Source organism: Porites lutea, chromosome 8 (assembly GCF_958299795.1).
Source record: "Porites lutea chromosome 8, jaPorLute2.1, whole genome shotgun sequence".
Lineage (NCBI taxonomy): Eukaryota > Metazoa > Cnidaria > Anthozoa > Scleractinia > Poritidae > Porites > Porites lutea.
Genome location: NC_133208.1, coordinates 10,986,046 through 11,003,068, shown reverse-complemented (window position 1 = coordinate 11,003,068; position 17,023 = coordinate 10,986,046). Strand labels below are relative to the sequence as shown.

Here is a 17,023-nt window from a genome sequence, read left to right as displayed (position 1 = left end):
GTATTTGTAAACAAAACACTCACAACAGTCTCTAACCCAAGATTAGTTAAGGTGATGTGAGGTTTTTTACCAGTCGTAAAGCACAACAATGTAACACTATAAAAACGACTTCAATTAAATAATACAGTTCTCAATTTTGCTGGCTTGACCGAAATACCCTTGGATACTAATATCAACTTCATTTTTCGCTAGTTCAATCATCTAAGGTTTTTATAGAGTAGTGTGTACAAGCAAAGCCTTAACTTGTATCTCAAGGAGATGTCATGATGTCTAAAAGAACTCTTCACCTCCCTAACTATAAACTTGGCCAACATCTAAATAGTTACATGACTGATAAACACAAAAATACTTGAAGTTTTCGATGGTCCGTAAACATCTCAAGACATCTTAAGACGGAATCCTCCAGGAAATTGAGTAATTTTAATTCTCAGTGGACAAAAACCTTGAACCAAAATAATTTAAAGAATATTGCATTCGTTTTTTATATTTTTGAAGGGCTAAAGATGTAATAGACCTTTTTACCGATACGGCGGCCATGTTGAATTAATTCGATTTAAGGAGTATTATAGGATGCCTAGGGGGCATGAACACATTTCATTTGTATTTTCGAGCGCTTTTCGGGACATTTTTTCTTAAAGTTTTCTTAGAATAAGATTGTTATGGAAAAAACGATCCTTGTGCGGTGTTTGGATGTAATAAGGGACTGTGCAATAATTATCAGGAGGGGGGAGGGGCTGAAAAACTAGAGGGGGGCATTACATAAAATTGCTGCCAAGAGAGGGGGGCTCAAAGTAAAATCACTCATTTGACGGAGGGGGACCTTAAGTTTTATTCGAAATGTAAATAAGATTAAACGCAATAAAAGATTCTCAATACAGGCATCATGATAGACTGTAACAAATATCAACACGAACAGCTGTTAAACGATTATTGAAAATATTCCATCAAAAAAGCAAATTCACAACTGATCAATTTTAATCCGTCTTCTAATTAATTGAGCTGATCCTATGTAAAGAAAAAATCATGAACTTGTTTTTCAGCTTCCCCCATAAAAAAATGGGAATCAAACAGATCTCGTAGACAAGCTTTGTCGGTTTTTGATGTGAATAAAAGTAATGTTTCTTCATCGACTGAATCGATTTGCCGAATTCCATATATATGTGGCTCATAACAAAGTTCAACAGGCTCTCCTCCCAAGGATCTAAAGATAATGCAAGCTCTTTTTCGTCTGTTATTTGAAGCGTTCAATGTCCTGTTCTTTGTTTTTTTTCTCTGCTCCTTTCTCTTTCTGGTTTCAGAAGTTTTAGATTTTGAGCCAATGTGGTACGCACCCCGGTACTTAGCAAAATGCTTTGTCTAAATCTTCAATCAAGCGATCAACATCCTTCTCGATACTAGATGTTACATAATAACGTTTGTCATTATTAAGGTGTGATGGCAGCTCAGTCCAGTTTTGAGTTTACCAGCGTGGTGGGAGGGGGGGGGGTGCGACGTTATTTTTAACATAACAGAGGGGGGGTTAGAACTAATTTTTTTTGTTTTGGAGGGGGGGTACTGTCTAAGTTTTTACTAGATAACTCTAGTTTTTCAGCCTCCCCCCCCCCTCCTGATAATTATTGCACAGTCCCTAATGATCGCCTTTTTCTAGTTTAGTATTAGAAATATGGTCTTTCACTGTATATTTCTCGGGAAAAAGGAGATCATTATTACCTCCAAACACGGCACAAGGATCTTTTTTCTCATTACAATGTTATTCTAAGAAAACTTTAAGAAAAAATATCCCGAAAAGTGCTCGAAAATACAAACGAAATGTGCTCACGCCCCCTGGGCATCCTATAATACTCCTTAAATCGAATTCATTCAATATGGCCTCCGTATCGGTAAAAAGGTCTATTAGTCATCTGTAATAACACCAAAGAAAATTTCTCAACGGAGTCCGGGAAAATGAATGTCAAATTTCACAAGAATTGCGAAAACCAACCTATGCCACTGATATTAATATTTAAAGGAAATAAAGGGAGATGTAAAGAATCAACCATAAGAGGACACAGAAAAAAAAATCTGAGCCCCAGATGGGATTCGAACCCACGACCCTCCGTGTTCTAGATCGGATGCTCTAACCTCTGAGTTACTGAGGACTCGTTGGCGAGCAAGGGTCATTTTTGTGGGTTGGACTTGCGAACCGCGTCTCTCAGTCACACAGTCCATCACAAGCAACACGGAGGGTCATGGGTTCGAATCCCATCTGGGGCTCAGATTTTTTCTGTGTCCTCTTATGGTTGATTCTTTACATCTCCCTTTATTTCCTTTAAATTGTGAAAACGCAGGTAGATTTCTGAAAATTTTTTGTGAAAGATGTAGGTTTGTGAAATTTGACATTCATTTTCTCGGGCTCCCATAAGAAATTTTATTTCGTGTTATTACAGATGACTAATTACATCTTTAGCCCTTCAAAAATGTAAATTTGAATGCAATATGCCTTAAACTATTCTGGTACAAGGTTTTTGTCCACTGAAAATTAAAATTACTCAATTTCCTGGTGGATTCCATCTTAAATCGTCTCAACTTTTCGACTTAATTGAGATACAAAGCCAAGTAACACAAAATACTGATCCTAATGTGAAGAATACCACTGAACACAGCAGACTGAATCACCTTCTGAGGTAACGTTATCCCTGATCTGATTTTCACTGTTAGTCCCCATAACAAGAAGCCAGTGACACAGACCAGCAATAAACTCAGGTTCATTGTTCACCGGTGCAAACACAAGCTTGTGATTTGTGGTCAACATGTGCAGGAACTCTAACAAACTTGTTTGATCTGAAATGGACAGAAGGAAGATAAGGATGGTTAAAACAAATTTAACTTTAAGGCTTTAAATCATTCTCAGGCATAATACAACATTACGGTGTTTAAATCTTTTTCTCCTAAGGGTGCTACATGGCATAACATGCCAATTACATGCTTCATATTTGATCAATTTCTATGAAAATCACTGAAGGATTTGCGCATGGAAGGCATAAAACCCTGCCCCCTACACGTCACTTTATTTACAAACCCAATAACTTGTGGAAAATTTTGCACTTTTTAGATCAACTTCTGCAATTGACGGTGGTGCAACAAATAAGTCAGTGTAATGATGAACTATATTACGTCAGGCAACTTTGCAAAGGTGGTGAAAATGACACAAAAAAGAGGGTATAATATTTAAAAAACTGGCTCCTTTCTTTTCGCATATTACAAATTGGTAAATTTCCCTACCATTTTCTAGATGCCTAATGATGGAACTGAGGGTTTTGCCGTGGGAATTTGAATACACAGGGGTTATGTTAATTTAAATATCGTCTTTACAAATTCAGTCTCTCAACAACACAGTCACAACAGGCAAATCAGTTTTGCTTGCCCTCATATTGTTCAATGTCCTTACCTGTAAGGCGAGCCAAAGGACGGGACATCTGGTATAAGATAGTTCTATTCAGTGAGTGATATGCACTATCCAATGATACATTCTGACCTGTTGAGTCAAACGACAATTAGGTTAACAAGGGAAATGAATAGGAGGTGGCTAAGAATGAAATCATCTGTCAAATGTGCTTCGTTGCTTGACACTAAATAAAACCCACGGTAGCAGGCAAAAAACCTAACCAACTACCCTGGCTCCAGAGGTTTGTTGTCAGATATCTAGGATTGAAAAAACTTAGTCCACACTTTAAAAAAGCTCCCCAGAATTAGCCTGCATCGCAGACCGTCGAGTCTTAGGTCTTGAGTGACAAGTATGGCTGCAATGCAGGCTACCCAGCATTAAAAAAAAGTTAAGACAACCGGTGTTATGCTGTTGTTAATACAGACTTCGTATCCTAAGTTTGATTTACTCTTAAAGTGAGTATAAACTTGGATTTACCTTTTACTCCATCAATCATACTCGTGAGGAAGTTAAACACAGTCTTATAACCATGAGTAAAGTTTCCTACATAAATACAAGAGTAAAAAATACGAGAAGAGAGTGATGAAATTCTGTGTGAATTGAACAAAATGTCAGCTTTACAAAACAGAGATACAGACGAATAAAGGACGAACCATGCAAAGGTAGAGCACTGCGTTTATTGTTCACGAACTTATCAAAATAGTACGAAATGCGTGCCAAAGTTAGAAATGGTAAAACATTTACTTGATGCTCTAGCCTTAATTTTAATAATCTAACGGAGTCAACCACACTACAAACTAGCATAATACTTCCTTCACATTGCAACTTGCATGGATGTGTATGGACGACAAATAAAGAGCGATTTTCGTACGACACAGTAACGATAACAAATAAACAGAACGAAACTGAAAATGATTTACGAGAAAGAAGGTTTAGTAAACGAACTGCTAGCTTTGTGGTGTTACTACGTCATTCAATCGCTTTTCAGTATTCTGATTGGTCAAACACACAAAAGCTTTCTCCATATCTGCCATTTTGAGTGTGAACAGGAGGCTCAGAGTTCGGTGTTTTGGCAAACTGCACTACAGGAGTGTTTTGGGGACGCTATCACTAGCAATTACATAGTTGCAGAGGAAACTGGATCCAATTTCATCCCTAAAACAATCCCATAGTGCAATTCGACAGCTGAGAAAACGAGAAATCTTGGTTCAACCCTTTGAGCTACTGGCAAGTCAAATACATCACCAAGATACAGGAAAACAGGTTGTTAAGGTAATCATAATGTAAAATTACCTCTGTAAAAATTTTTAATTCAAAGTGTTTTACTTACCAACCCAAAGTTTATCAACAACTTTCGAAGCAAAGCAGAAAGCGTTTGCAACAATTTTGGCATGATTTCCTGGCCCTGCTGACGGATTTGTCAAAAGATTTCCTCCAAGAAGATAATCAATCTGAATACACAATACTTCAGTTTGAAACTCTGCTTGCTGGGACTGTGAACACCTGGCAGGGAAGGACTGAAATGAAGAGAAACAACACTGTACACAAATGACCCTTCAGGTGGTGAAAGTGGATACAGCTACTTTAAGGCCGATTTAGACGGTACGATAGTTGCTTACGACTATCGTGCGCGACTAGCATGCGCCACGACTTCACGACAGATCGTGTCGTGTAAATTAGACCCACGATATTCGTACGACACAAAACGTGCGCTTCGAAGAGATTTTTTCGAGGCACCGTCCAAAGAAAACGAAGTTGGCTTTGTGCATTTCGCTCTCTTACGGCCTTACACCAGGACAGCATAGTGGCTTTGCCGTTGAAGCTATTACCAAGAAAATTCAGCTAAATTTGGTATTTTTGACCTACTTCTACGTTTCTGAATAACTGGTGAAACCCTGTTTTTGGTTTTTAATAAATTACTTAAGAATAACTGGGCAAAGATGCCCTTTGGACTTAAGACTGTATAGCACATTTACAAGTGGCTTTCTTTCATGTACTATCAGATATACAAGGCATATATTCAGTTTAAACTTGAAGACCTTCTTCCGTGTGTATGCATGTAAGTCTTGTCTTTCGCGTAAATACTTAAGGTAATTTAGTGCTAATCCCTATCTTATTTCTCACCTCTAAAATAGCATCAATGACCCCTTGACCCTTTGCGGCAGTAGAAGGTGACATAAGCGAGTCTGTCATGATCACTCGAAGGAATTCAAAAACGCACTTTCTTACAGGATGCGTAATCAGCATAGTCTTGGACAAGTATGGCGCTGCTGATTTGGATTGTTCTGCTCTCTTTCTTTCATTGTCGCTGTCTGATTCAAGCTGGTATAACAAAATAAATCAAATAGTTGATCCTTCATTACTAAGGCTTGCAATTCACGTCGTATATTCAATACGCATGTATCTAGTTCTTCACCCATTACTGACGTAAAAGTGGTCAATTCTACAGAGTCGATATAAATTCTGTCGTCTTTTGAATCCACTGCCTCATTATCAAACAGAATCGTACCGAACTTTAGTTCAACCGACCGAAACGGCAAACTGAAAATTTCCCGAGAAAACGAATGGGCTTCGAGGTACCTCACTTTTCCCATTACAATCACAGATTACTGACACAACAACAACCTATTTTCCGGGCTTGCGCGCTTCACCAGAGGTTTTTCAATAAGATAGCAAGTTTGCCACAGAAAGTGAGAGGCTCTCTGTCTCTCTGTATAAAATAAAAACGTCCATTGAAATAAACCAGAAAATTTGGCTGAATGAAAAGTTTCTCAGATGAACACTATCCACCTACCATACTTTCTGCAATCAATTAATATATTTGTGACTATATACTAGGTTTTGTTAATTTGTAGCGGACATTTGTAGGACAGTACTTCAATCAGTGTGGATTCTGTGCGGAATGAATCACCGTTCACTGTTATTTTCAAGTTGAAAAAAAAGGCACTTAAGCACTTAAGCTAGAGCACTAAACTGTTTAGTAAAGGCAGTAACAGGAAAAAATGGCCATTAATTACTGGGAAAATGTCATTAATAAAGGTACGGTAAAACGAGTAACAAAAACGTGCAATTTGTCTTCCAACATTGCTGCAATACGAGTCGAATCAAAGCTGTTTTGCAACAATTAGGTTGTTGCAGGTTGTGTAAAGTTGTTGCAGTAAGTAGAGAGTGGTTCTACTTTTTGCAACAAAGTTGCGCGTTTTACCGGCCCAAGGCAAACTTTTTAAGCAACCAGTGAAGTAACTCCCGTGTATGGCGAGACTGCCGCGTTATTTTATCCAATCAGAAGTCAGTATTCACGCAACTTGCAACAACCTGGTTTGTTGCAAGACAGGTTTGAAGGTGGGTGGTAAAACGTGCAACTTAGTATTTCAAAACGTTTCGCGGCAATGTCGCAAAACAAGTTGCACGTTTTTGTTGCCCGATTTAGCGCAGCTTAAGTCAAGGCTAAACAAGATAAGCCTGTCAAAGACCCTTTCGAAATACCCGAACAAGAACTCGAGGCGACTCTCGGTAACTCTCGACGATCATCAGTTTCTCGGTGACCATGTTTGCTCGTACTAAGGAATACTACTGATAACTGTATACAAGTTAAGTAAACAGTAAAGTCCATGTGACAGTGCATACCCAATTCTTGATCTGTACCTCTTGGAACTTTGCCAAGTTCCTCTTCCTAGGAAACAAAACAGCAACAAGCTTCTCCAAGAATTCTTGAGAGCTGCAAACTGCATTAAAGGTGGGAATATTTCGGTACAAAAACATGAGGAACTGTATCAGTGTTACGGGGTATTCCCTCAGCCATGAATCTTCTTCTGTGTCTTCCCACGCCTGTTTTAAAATCAAATTGGCATATTTCAGAATGAAAGAAATTAAATAAAGCAACTTGAGAAGAACTATCTAAGACTGCTTTGGTGATTAACAGCTGTATATGTACTACCCCTTTCGTTCACAGAAAGAATGAATCATGAAGTCTTGTAAGGTGGTTCTAACTTTTGAGTCTGTGGATGAAATCCTACGGTGTGAGCATTCACATAAAACCTTTTCAGCAGTACTTTCACATGGTACTATTTATTTAGTATGTAGTTCTAACTTTTGAGTCTGTGGATGAAATCCTATGGTGTTACCATTCAAATGAAACCTTTTCAGCAGTACTTTCACATGGTGCTATTTATTTAGTATGTAGTTCTAACTTTTGAGTCTGTGGATGAAATCCCACAGTATCACAATTCAAATGATACCTCTTTGGCAGGACTTTTGAGTGGTACTATTTGTTTTTCAGCAAGAGGAAATTTGGAGCTTTTGTCCAAATTTGAACTTGGTCACTTCTGGATACCCCTGTAAGCCACCACCCAAAATGCTAACAGATTTGATGGTCACTTACTACAGGTTCCAACTACAGTACTTTGACTGTAAAAGCTCAGTTATGGTGGTTATTTTAATACTAGGTGGTTGCATATGAACTGTAGGTCCTGGGTTTAATATTGCTTTCCATAAGCTGTTATACCAGGTAGAGGTATCCAGTCCGAGACACGACCTTTTCAGACGTCAAAAGTCTTGGGACACTTGACACAATACAACCTAAACTGACTCCCTTCCCCTTTAAGACCCAAGCAATGCTGTACTTTGCACACCCTGTCCAGTTTAACCGGTCCTGAAAAGTGTTTGTTTATTCCAACATTGTTTGAAAGAGTGAGAGGCCCACCGCGGTCAAACGTTCGAGGCGTTGTTTATTTTATTCAGTAGGATTTCATTCACCATTAAGTGGGAACATTGACCAGGATGTATAAAAGAATTGGTTAATGCGACTATCTGCGCATTTTTCTCCAAATAATAGGGTTCTTTTCCTTAAAAACGCTTCGCGACCGAGTCAAGATTCTGTTCACAAATGGCGTCGGCAGTAATTCAATTTCTTAGAACTTTTTTGGTAAACTCCCTAAAGTAATAGTTTAGTAAATTAACAGGCAAACATATTTTAAAATCTTCAATAAAGTGAATGGTACAAGTACTTTGCTTAGCTTTTGCAAATTTCTCTGGTTTGACCGCGGTGAGGGTGAGGGTTTGGGTGAGGGAACGGCCATTAGAGGCATCCGAACTACTGCAAAAGTGGAAATTAACCCGGCTACATTTGCATATTTGATATGTTACCTCTGTTGAAGGAAGGTTTTCAATAATTGTCCAAAGAATTTTTGGCTTTACTGTAGCACTGGAATGTCCCACAAACAAAATACTCACTAAAATATCCCCAAATTTGCTACGTATTTAAACTGACCTCATTAACCATGATGTGAGCCATGGTTAGCAGGACATGAGCTGCCTCTTGACAGTAAATATTATATGAACTTGGTTCCGGTGGACTGGATGTTGGCATCTTGACTCCCGAAACCGATGGTGACCAGAACACGGAGTACAAGCTGTCCCAATCAAACTCGGCACCAGAATAAACATCTGAAAACATTGACAAGGCAAATCTGGCTTACAGTTTACAGGTATCTACCCGATAGCTTGTGTACAGTATGAAATTTACGCGACAGTGGAAATCCACCTTTAGTCATTACATTGCTAAAGTCTAATTTAAATAATGTGATACTGAAATACGACAAGAGTTTTTATGTCCCATCGGCGGCCGTATTTTACGGGATTCACTCCAGGCACAACTTTGAAGGACAACGCTCTAGCCATCACCGTAGTTAATTGATAATAACTGCAAATATTTTGTAAGTGTCTGGTAGAGCATATAAAACTGCTTAGCAGTTGCTCAAAAGCTACCAAATGCATTATGCCACTAGCAGACCATCTGCTTATCTGAATTACTAATCTACCCTCTTAATTTCACTTTTTAATCTTCTTGAGTCATTTTATAGACATAGGCTACCTTCAGACGGTGGAACGGACGAATTTTCGACCAGTCGGCGAAAATTCGTGCGTTTAGGTGTTCACACCGAACCAAGCTAACCGTACGAAAATTTGATCGCCTAGCCGTTCAAAATTCGAACGCTAAAATCGAGGTCAAATTTTTAGCCCGTACGGTCGAAAATTTGACCGGCGCAATGTGAACACCATAACCGTCTAAATTTTTGTACGGCAAAGGAGCGGCTGCGTGGAAGCATGGTAACGCAATTTTGGATTTACTTAAGAAGTGGTCTGCGCATTGGCAGGTGTTGAAAAACTCTGAGAAAAGTTAAAATTCAAACTGGTTAGTCAGTTCCGTGTGAACAGAGCGCAAATATTGAACGGTCCAGTGTGAACAAAGTGTCCGGTCAAACCCTTCAGCCGGTCGAAAGTGTGGACGTGGCCACAGTTAAGAAGAAAATTTTCGCACAGACATCACTTTCTCTCACCAGACACAGGGTGCCCAAGCAACAAGGCAATCACAAGATGATAAATCTCTGGTATGTCAATATGTTTGGGCAAAAGTTTGTCAAGCGTTAGAAATCCAGGAACACTGCACACATCCCTGTTTATCTGGTACTTTTCTCTATTGTCAGCCACTGAGCCTACATTGAAACCTAGAAGGGAAACAATTATTTTTGAAAACATTCCATGTTCAACTACCAACTAATCTGCAAGAGAATAGTGACCTTTAGTTTGCTTAGCGAGTAACATAATGATTACAACTACGAGTTTTCAAACCAAGGTTGTCTGCTGAAGATATAGCCACTTATTTCACCAATCGTATGCATGCCTTAATCCTCTCCAACGCCCTAGACTCGTTCTACACTCTAAATATCTCTAATATCTAATGACCTCAGGTCGCGCATAGGATTGAATAAAATATCTATCTTACTACGTTTGAAGCTTAGTGCAATAGCTCAGATTCACAAATTAATCTACAGGCCTATCAACTTGACGCAAAGAGTAAGAAATAAAGGTGCAGATAACACGACTGACTTGATATCAAGTTTACGTCCCCATATAAGATCTTAAACCTACCTGCAACAACATAAGTTGTTTTATTGAGCATGATATCAGTGCCGTCTAACCAGCTACCAGTGCAAAGTCCCTCTTTAAACCTGTTTAGTGCGGGCAGACTGCTCAGCATGGTTACTAAGATACGTGTTGCACGGACCACAGTGGTGTTATGGAGATGCGCTTGGAGAAAGAGAAGAAGCCAATCAAAGCCCAGTGTTTCTTGAAGAGCATCTGCAAAACTAAAACAAGATGTGTTAATGAATAGCGCCTGTCGATAATCAGAATTAAGAAGAAAAACTAATAACTGAAAAACCAAGAAAAAATTTAGCATCTGAGCTTTATTACAAACGGAAATAGGTTGTATGCATGGTTAATTAAAAGATACCTACATCTTCATGATGTTTTTTTTTTTAATTTAGCCAAACAAAAGTTGCATGCATAAACATCATTATACTTTTTGGAGATACGTTTTTACGATCCTATCAGATCGTATTTTGATCTAACAACAGCCAACACGAAAAATGACCCCTTGGGCGAATTTGGTAAAATCGCATTTGCAACAATATATTGCTTCAGATATGCCTCAGTTACCTGTGATCCAGTTCACCTCCCTCAGCATAGATCAGACACAGAATGAGTTCAAGCATCACATTTCGTAAACAGATACGGCGTGGAGACAAACCCTCCTCTCCCTCCCCTCCCTCTGTGCTGCTTTCAGTTGCTGTAACTGTATCCAGTTTCAGTTCATTTTCATTTGACGGGTGAGCTGGTAAAGTTGACACCAGGAACTGCCCAAACCTAGGAAAATAACGCATACGATATGAAACAAAAGATACCGGCACCCACTTATATTTATTCATACTTTGCAAGGTATGTAAGGCTACGTGCAAAGACACTAGTGTCCAGTTGCCCGGGGCTAGTGGATTTTGTTATCGGGCTAGTGACTTGCCCAACGGACAAGTGAAGTGTTTTGAGGAATTCAAATTACAAAACAGGTGATCAATCCTCATCAAAATTTCGGGATCGTTGAGGTAACTTTTGGGCCAGTACATGCACAGGTGTCCCAAGCTCCACAACAAGAGTGGAATGTAATTTACTTTCTTACAAGAGACTCAGGAGCCCTTTGAGACGTTTGAAAAATGAAACACTTGCATTTTTAGAGTCTCGCGGCTAAGGCAAGCTCGACTAAAAAGTAAAAATGATGTATACCCGACAAATTTTCTGGTTTGCCCGACTAAAACGGTGACCTGGTCAAAAAAGAAAAATTATTTGCACTTTTTACTTGGCACGAAGAAAAAAAAAAAATTGTTAAATCATTTCAGTTATGGACGGACCCACCCAGGATCAGCCCCCTGATTCAGATTTGCATAACCTAACATAGACGTTTGGCCACTGATTGCTAGACGTTCTGGAAATAGGCGTTCTGAAAGGTAGTTAAACCGTGCAGGCATATACCATGACCAAGCCTTGAGCCATCCAATGAGATATCCATCAAAATTGTCTAACCTAGTAACAAACTGCATTTCCACTTTGCTAAAGACAAGTGCAAACCCACAGTAAAAGCATTTAGGATGCTTTGGCTTGTGCTAGTACCATTACCTGAGTAAGTTCTTTCTCTCGCTTGTATTGCTGAGCAATACTGACAGGACACTTGCTATGGTATGTGCTGTAGGATCAGTTACACTGTCATCTTGAAGAACAAACAGCAGCTTTGGCACCAAATTCAATTTCTGCATCAAATCAGCATTGGTCACTGATTCACTGAGAATAAAAAAAACCTATTTAGATAAAATTGTTATGCTATTTTACCACGTGAAGCAGCTGATCGTTTATTACCAGATTTGATAAAACATGATTTGCGAGTTCTTCAAACAGGTTATAAATGGATCTGGATCTGTTCACTGTTGGAATACTGTACATCACAATGTTGAAACGAAAAGGAAAAGGGGGGCTAAAACTAAGCCTCAGAAGCATTTTCAATTTTAATTTTTATGTATTTCCTTTATAAATTATTGACGGGGTCCATCGAGTCAAGTGCCAGATGGGAGGAATCCCGGAAGGCAGTGGATTAATTGATTGATTTACGAAGAAATTCTGCCCTGGATTAAACCAAACAATTATACTATACATTAACATGAGCACAGATGAAGTCAAAAACACCAAAAAAGGATGACGGTGTCAAAAACGTTGATGACAACAGCTGTAGTCATGCTGCTAAAATAGCACGCCGTGGCTAGATGCTGATAAATTAAAAAAACACTATATTTTTATCACCTTCCTGGACCTAATAGCTCGAGAAAGTGTGAGAATAATGACCGCTGCAAGTCAGCTGGGGCTTCTCGCCACACCTGCAACATGTAAAATATTATTACCACTCTTAGAAACAAGATGAAGTTGATCAGTTTAAATTGGATTGGATGGCTTTAATTTTAACTACAACTCACCTCTAGATCACAAAGTAGATCTTTGAACGCCACCTTGTTTGGTATAACAGATGATTCTCTGTCACTGTCAACTGTTCCGACCAAGGCAAATGTTAAGTGAAGAATGTGAGTATTGAGAAGATGTTTCTTCTTTCGCAGCAGTAACGCTAGGATCTGAAAATAAGGAAATCAAATTAACCAAGTATTTGAATACGTATTCATACGACTTTGAGTTCAATGTGAAATTTATTTGAACAAGTGTAATTTTCAAAAAGTGTCAAAATTGTATGAGCCTGTAAGGAGAATGCAATTAGCGCTTCTTGAAAGACACACGAGTGTAAATTAATTCCAAATTGAACGAGTACACTGAAAAGTCGTATGATTACCCTTTCTTAATTTACATGCCAAAAATAGGCCACTTCCGAGTTCCAAAAACCCTCACTTTCAAAATGAGGATAGGTGCACAACCTTTCTGGTGAAAATGAGTTTTATTTGCATGAGAATAAAAAATTATTTCCTTATCAAAGGCTGAATACCTACCCTCGTTTTGAAACAGAGGCCCGGGGGAACTCGGAAATGGCATATGCATTGGATCAAACTTCATCCCCTAAACAGTCCCACACAAATTTGACGAAAACCTACTAACTCTAACGCGTAACCTCAAAGTTGCCAACAGAGACTGCGGCACCTGATTCATTCTTATATATTTCTTTTGTTTATCAGCCAATCACAGAGCTCCATTTTCTAAGATATTTGCACTTTATTTTCATATTTTTGCACTATGTTTACTACAAACAGCATTGCTCTCAGCCAATCAAATTGTCAGGAAACTAAGTGAAGCACTCCAGTCACTAGGGCCATTTATACGAGGAAAAATATCAACGGCACATTTCGCCTAAAATAAGACGCGGCTTAGCTAAGACGCGTCTTATTAGATACGACATGCTCGTATAAATGGTACAGTTCGCGTCTTATTTAAGACGCGTCTTATTTTTCCTCGTATAAATGGCCCTAATGTCTTTACCTGGTAGCCCCTTGTTCTCTCCATGTCTCTTCTCGCAGATGGATTACTTCGTAAAACACAACTGAGGGCTTTAACAGATGCATAAAGCCCCTCAACGTTTGTTGACATGGCAACCAATCCCAGCAGAGCTGTTACACCACCGATACACTCTATAAGCTTAGCCACTGGATTTGGACAGAATGTTCGCACTCCAGAACAACCAATAATGACAGCTCCAATAGTCCGTGATGAACCTTGAAGATGGGCAGAGGTGTTGTGAATCAAACGTACCGGTGTGGTGTTATCATGAGTTGATAGAACAAGCTGACAGAAAAATCAGGTGAAAATGAGTATATAAATCATAATAAAAAGGCGACGAGTAATGCAAGCGAACGAAATAAGAAGGCAGGGCTCAAAATCGCAACCCGCGATGAAAGGCAGCAAACACCTTGGCTTCGTACGCGATTTCTTATATTCTCGATTTATTCATATATTTTATGACGTCTCCTCACGTTCTTCACTCGGTCTACTACCCGCGCACGTAATCCAGGAATAACTTCACCAAATATAAGACTACTGTACAGGCAGATAATACCTATCGTCTACATGATTGTTTGACTAGACAACCAGTCACTAAAAGCGAAGTGCTGTAGAGATAAAGAAACAGAGATTTCCAACACGTATTTGTTGGTAAAAAAAAGGCAGGTTTCAGTTTCTCAGTGTGAAAGAGGCATCCTTTTGAGTTCCGTGACTGGGCATGGTTGGGTTTAAAAACCACAAAATTCAATGATTATAACTTCTAATATCCCAGCTATGGTTATGTCTTGGCCCAAATCTCTGGAATTAATGCCTGGATATTATAAATCTCTAACATCGTGAGCTGGAACAAATTAATAATAACGTGGAAAACCACTTGTCACCTAAGTTCCACCTACCTCTCTAGCCACAGCTCTAGTGTCACTTCTTCTAAAATGTTTTCTGATCTTTGCAAGAGTGAGCACTGACTTGGCATGACCATGGATACCAAACATCACTTTGTCTTCACTGACAAGTGGTTCAATGCCTTCTGCCCCATACTGAAAAAAATCACAAAAAAAGTGGCCACAAGAGAGCTCCAAACGCACTGTAAACTGAAAGCTTTTGAAAAAGTAGTTTTAAATACTATCACGGTCATAATTTGTTGAAACCTTCAACCTTCCCTCTCCTTCCCTCGATAGGGAGCTTAAGAAACGACGACGGCGACGTCATAATGAGCAATAGGTTAAAAGCCCGTTTACATGGAGGTGGGGGACCCCAGGTAGGTGAGGTAACCCGCTTAGGTGAGGTAACCCGCCTATCCATAGAATCTCTCATTTTAATTTGATCACGCTTACATGATAAGTGGGGAGACCCGCCAAAGGCGGGCAGCCCGGTCTGCCAGACCGAGTAACCCTCTCATCCGCGGTCATATTTTGCCATGTACACGTTTCAAGGTGGGGTAACTCGCCTTAGCCGGGGTCGGATTCGTGATACATCGAATTCGCGCAAAATTCACTTTGGCGGTGGCTTTACATCATTACCAAAGGTAACAATAGAAAGCCACAACACTAAAGGTTGCAGCAAGAGCAGCAAGTGAGTGTAGAAAAGCATTAATCGCCAAAACACGTGGTTTGCCCGCATTTTTCTCGTTTACGTGCTTAGCGACCATTCAATAATCTTGAGAAAGTGCACCCCTGAATGGCGGGGTTGTAAGATGCTTGTAAAGTAAGGTTATTTTTTTACCTAACCTAAGCGGGTAACTGGATGTGGGGAACTCTAGGTAGGTGAGGTAACATGTGGCTGGTCACCCCACCTATCATGTAAACGTGATCAAATTAAAATAAGAGATTATATGGACAAGCGGGTTACCTCACCTTCCTGGGGTCCCCCACCTCCACGTAAACATGCCCTTAGACGGGCAAAACAACGACTCTGTACGTGCATTACACTTTTTTCTACATTTCTTTGCCGTCACTGCACGACTACAACGTGAAAATACCTAATTTCACGTTTTGTGGAGGACGTTAGCACAAGACAACGACTTCCTTTTTCTTTCCCTGAAATTTCATAAAGTCTTTTAAATTCAACTCCAGTAAAACTCGCCAACATTTGACGAATTGAACGAGGTGGAATAAGCGCGATAAAGTTTGAAGCAGCGCGACTTCTTCATAGCCGTCGCCCTCGTTTTTGCTTGAGCTCCCTAATGTTGTTTTCAAGGGTTTGCCTGGGCATAAACGTCTGCAAAATCGAAAGGGGAGGAGGAGAAGAAAACGGCAAGCGTTTCAACAATTATGACCGGATTATAGGTCGCATCCAAAAGCCATGTGTCACGGCTGTCTATTTCATTTTATAAATAATGCCGATCATGCTTTCTCATTATTTTATGACGTAACTTTAGGAGTCAAAAAAGTAACCAAAAGGCCTTAGTGTTAATTAACGTATCTCGATTTGTTGCTTGGCATTTCAGAGCGATTCCAGCGTCTATGAGTTGTCACGTTTTTCTCTGTACATATCATTTGAAACAACAGATATATAGACGGACCTACGCTTTTAAAGGTCTTAACTGACTCTGGACCACTTACCACTGTAAGTTGTCCTTCAGGGCAGGGTGCCTGGAAGCTTCCAACATAGTTAGGACCCAGTCTATACATCTCTTCAGCAGTTGAGCCAGACAGTGGTTCTTCTATTAGGTGGGTGGGGCCAAGTCTCCATAGCAACCGTGAACACCTGCGGTAGCCGGGGTTAGGTGGTGTTCCAATGTAGGCAGAAATGTATGGAGCCACACTGATTACAGCGGCATCTGGACTAGCGGCGGCAGCCTGGATGTACTTTAACTGAAATTAATACAATAGCATGGAAACAAAACTGCCTTTTTTATGTGGCTAAATGAAATTTACGCTAAGTTAAACTCGAGACAGTGCTGGCAAGTTGTCTCTCTCGTCGGTGATATGCGGGGAGGGGGGGGGGGGGGGGGGGGGGCTAATCGCACAGCAGAACCTAGCCTTAAAGAACCTCTACATAAATGTTAAGTCTTCGGTATAACGAACGACATTCTTCGCCCAAGTAGTTAAATATACGGAAAATAACCTCGATATCACGAAAGCTTTTCATGGCGATCATATTTTTTTCAAAGCCAGGATGAAAAACTAATCACGCGGATTTTTGATATAACTTGTTTCACGTTCCCAGGATTGACCAACAGTAATTTTCTCCTATTAATATCAATACACATACAGACAAAAGATT

The 17,023-nt window shown here is 39.7% G+C and overlaps 1 protein-coding gene across 1 annotated transcript in view; it reads right to left on the bottom strand.

The window, feature by feature from the left end:
* LOC140945185 (WD repeat and FYVE domain-containing protein 3-like) overlaps window positions 1-17,023 on the bottom strand; it is a 57,367-nt gene that overhangs the window by 21,099 nt on the left and 19,245 nt on the right. Inside the window, exons 14-29 of the mRNA XM_073394238.1 lie at window positions 16,360-16,611; window positions 14,695-14,835; window positions 13,781-14,083; window positions 12,778-12,930; window positions 12,608-12,681; window positions 11,933-12,094; window positions 10,925-11,131; window positions 10,355-10,572; window positions 9,763-9,930; window positions 8,694-8,869; window positions 7,052-7,252; window positions 5,549-5,746; window positions 4,755-4,941; window positions 3,902-3,967; window positions 3,428-3,514; window positions 2,656-2,820 (exon numbers count right to left, since the gene is read on the bottom strand). Of these exons, the coding sequence (XP_073250339.1) occupies window positions 2,656-2,820; window positions 3,428-3,514; window positions 3,902-3,967; window positions 4,755-4,941; window positions 5,549-5,746; window positions 7,052-7,252; window positions 8,694-8,869; window positions 9,763-9,930; window positions 10,355-10,572; window positions 10,925-11,131; window positions 11,933-12,094; window positions 12,608-12,681; window positions 12,778-12,930; window positions 13,781-14,083; window positions 14,695-14,835; window positions 16,360-16,611 (2,758 nt within the window). The remainder of the gene's footprint in view (window positions 1-2,655; window positions 2,821-3,427; window positions 3,515-3,901; window positions 3,968-4,754; window positions 4,942-5,548; window positions 5,747-7,051; window positions 7,253-8,693; window positions 8,870-9,762; window positions 9,931-10,354; window positions 10,573-10,924; window positions 11,132-11,932; window positions 12,095-12,607; window positions 12,682-12,777; window positions 12,931-13,780; window positions 14,084-14,694; window positions 14,836-16,359; window positions 16,612-17,023) is intronic.